This window comes from Nestor notabilis, unplaced genomic scaffold, assembly GCF_000696875.1.
Source record: "Nestor notabilis isolate BGI_N333 unplaced genomic scaffold, ASM69687v1 scaffold3142, whole genome shotgun sequence".
Classification (NCBI taxonomy): Eukaryota; Metazoa; Chordata; class Aves; order Psittaciformes; family Psittacidae; genus Nestor; species Nestor notabilis.
Window position 1 is genome coordinate 82,950 of NW_009918582.1, and position 2,778 is coordinate 85,727.

Here is a 2,778-nt window from a genome sequence, read left to right on the forward strand (position 1 = left end):
TGCAGCAAAGTGCATTCTCCAAGAATCACCTTGTTATCAGGTGATAATCCTCCATCGAGCTGCACCAAGTGTTTGCTACATGCTCTTAGTCCACAGCAACACTCCTACTGTGAAGGGGAAAAAGAAGAAATAGAACAAAACCAGGCCAAGGGCCAACCAGTAGGCAGTTGGAAAATGCCCTACACTCTGTCCTTACTTACACTGTCTGTGAAAACCATATATTGTAGACCATATATTTGGGGCACTGATAAGAAAGTAGGATGAGCAATACCTGATCTCACCCCTTGCTTTGTAACCCTCTCCGTTCCCTCAGCATCCTTCAGCACGCACATTTAAAAACCTTCTCACAGACAAGGACCAATGAGCATATTTCCACAGCAGGCACAGCAGTGGAATCTCTGATCACCCAAAGAAGCATCTTTGGGGCCTTCATGAATGTTCAGGCCAGAAGATAACCCCGAAAATCCCATTGACAACCAAGTAAGCCCTTTGAAGATGCTCAGAAGCACAGCCTGTGAACCCATGGTCACCAAGACATTAACTGAAGCTTTTTCAATCCTGCCTCCCCCAAGGGGATTTCTCGGGAACTGCGCATCCCTGGGTCATATGCCAGCTCTGAGCTTCATTTCAACCTAGATACTATTATTCCCGAAGACACCATGATCTGCAAAAGCTCAGTACATGGCTCTTCCAGCTGTATGTCTTTACATGGGTGCCTTAACATTTGTTTTGAGAACTACGACAGCAAACATAAAGATCAGCGTGACCTCTCCTTATCACGCAGCCTTTCCTGTGTGGAATTCATTGTGATCTGGACCCTAGTGACTATTGCATCATTCCTGTTTATTTGTAACCTTTGGCACTGCGTAATCTTATCTGCCTGCAGCCGGCTGCAGCAGAAGATGTGCAGCAACGTAGCCAGCTCTGGCAATCCTCAAACACTGGAAAGAGCCAGTTAAGAGTGGAGGTCAGTAAATGATTAGCAAAGCAAATCTGCAATCACTGACAGCTACACAGAAATCAGCTTGCTCTCTTATCCCAGAGCAGTTGAAGCCTGGCTTTCCTCCAGCCCTACTCACCAATCACGATGAGAGTGTAGTTCACATTGGTGCTGCCGAAGCCATTGGTGGCTTTGCAGATGTAGGTGCCTGCATCTTCGCTTTCCACCTCCTTGATTTTCAGCCCTTGCTGAAGGATTCGGAACCTTGTCCAGCCACTGTGGATAGTGCGTCCATCCTTCATCCACATGGTGAGAGGCGGGGGGTCGCCCTCCACTGGGCACAGGAGCTTGATGGTCCTCCCTAGCCTCACGGACTGACGGTGAATCACTTTATCCGCGATCCTTGGGGGGCCTATGGAAGAACAGAGAGAGGAGGAGCTGTTACTGCTTTTGCTGGTGACACAGCACTGATTTAAAGACGAGTCATCAACCAGGCCATTACACTGACTGCTACACAGAGATAAAGTGAAAGGTGCTTACCAAAAATCACTCACAAAGGCTAAAAATGCAGGCAATTACAGAAGGATACAACAACAGAGATACTGCTTTGTGCAAGTCATGAAGCTGCAGCCTTGTCATCATCAACAGCTCATGCTAATCCACCAGGAAAGCCTGATTCTGAGTCTCTTTTGCTTTTCCAAGGAGGCCAATACACAAAATATTCAGCTGTATTTGGTAAAGCAACTGTAGTTGTTTTAAACTTAACACCTACCCAGAAGGCAAAATTAGTAACAGCACTGGCACTTAAAACAAAACACTGCCCCCCCCCCCCATGTTTTAATCCTTTCATGTTGCATGTACAGTAATTCCCCTTAATAGTCACCATATGGGTTTTTTCTGAGATGCATGAGCCTGCAGTTGTTGGACATAAAGCATTCATTGGGTAGCACTTCACCAAAAGACACAGCATAACCTGACATGTTAACACTGCTTACAGTCCAAAAGAGGATATTGTCATAAATTCCCTTAGCAACCCAGCTGGTTTGACCCAACTGACAAATATTTGCTCTTTGTAAAAGGTGATAATTTCATGCAAAACAGAGCGTCCCTGGAATGTCACGGAGTGAGCACACTGTTTGCCATATGATAACAGGATGCACTTGGACAGGCCAGCACTCGGAAAATAGAAGCGATAAAGACTCCAGCAGTGGGAATGGTGCCATAGCTGAATTCAAACAGGAATTTCTTCCCAAGGCTCTGAAAAGTTGAGGCAGAATCTTTCTCCTGCATCTGCCTTTTCTGCCTTCTCATTGCACAAGTTCCCCACACAAACTGCAATAGCAATGCTCTTCCCAGAACAATCTATTAATGGGTGTGATAATAAGTGCCCTGCTCTTGCATAAGGACAGAATGTTTTGCTAAGGATTGCTGATGCTGAGTTGCACCCAAAACCCACAAGATGTTTGTGGGATTTGGAACTGTTCCCTCACATTTTACTCCTGTTCCTAGTGTTTTGCAGGATTGAACCCACATGGGATAAGCTACAGGGCTCATATTTGCACTTCCTCATGACTAATTCCTATTATTCCAATGTCTGCATGAGTTTTCCCCAGCATGACTAAGGCAATACATACAGTCCAGCTCATGAATGACTACAGAACTGCTGTTATAGTTACTCATCTTGAATCTCACCCATGAGTTTTACAGCTTTGCTGGAGAGCAGACGTGCTGCTCAAGCTGAGAAGAGAGTCATGAACTAGTTTGAAACTCATTAATTATTTTATCTAAAGGCCTGGTTAAACCAATGAGTCTTGGTCACATTCAGATTCTGATGAACC

At 45.2% G+C, this 2,778-nt stretch overlaps 1 protein-coding gene across 1 annotated transcript in view; it reads right to left on the minus strand.

Moving 5' to 3' along the window:
• Positions 1–1,450, minus strand: part of FGFRL1 (fibroblast growth factor receptor-like 1) — a gene marked incomplete at its 5' end in the record, with an annotated part of 84,399 nt that extends 82,949 nt beyond the window's left edge. The window contains one exon of the mRNA XM_010009767.1: positions 1,080–1,450. Coding sequence (XP_010008069.1) covers positions 1,080–1,450 — 371 coding nt within the window. The remainder of the gene's footprint in view (positions 1–1,079) is intronic.
• Between the last annotated feature and the right edge of the window lie 1,328 nt (positions 1,451–2,778).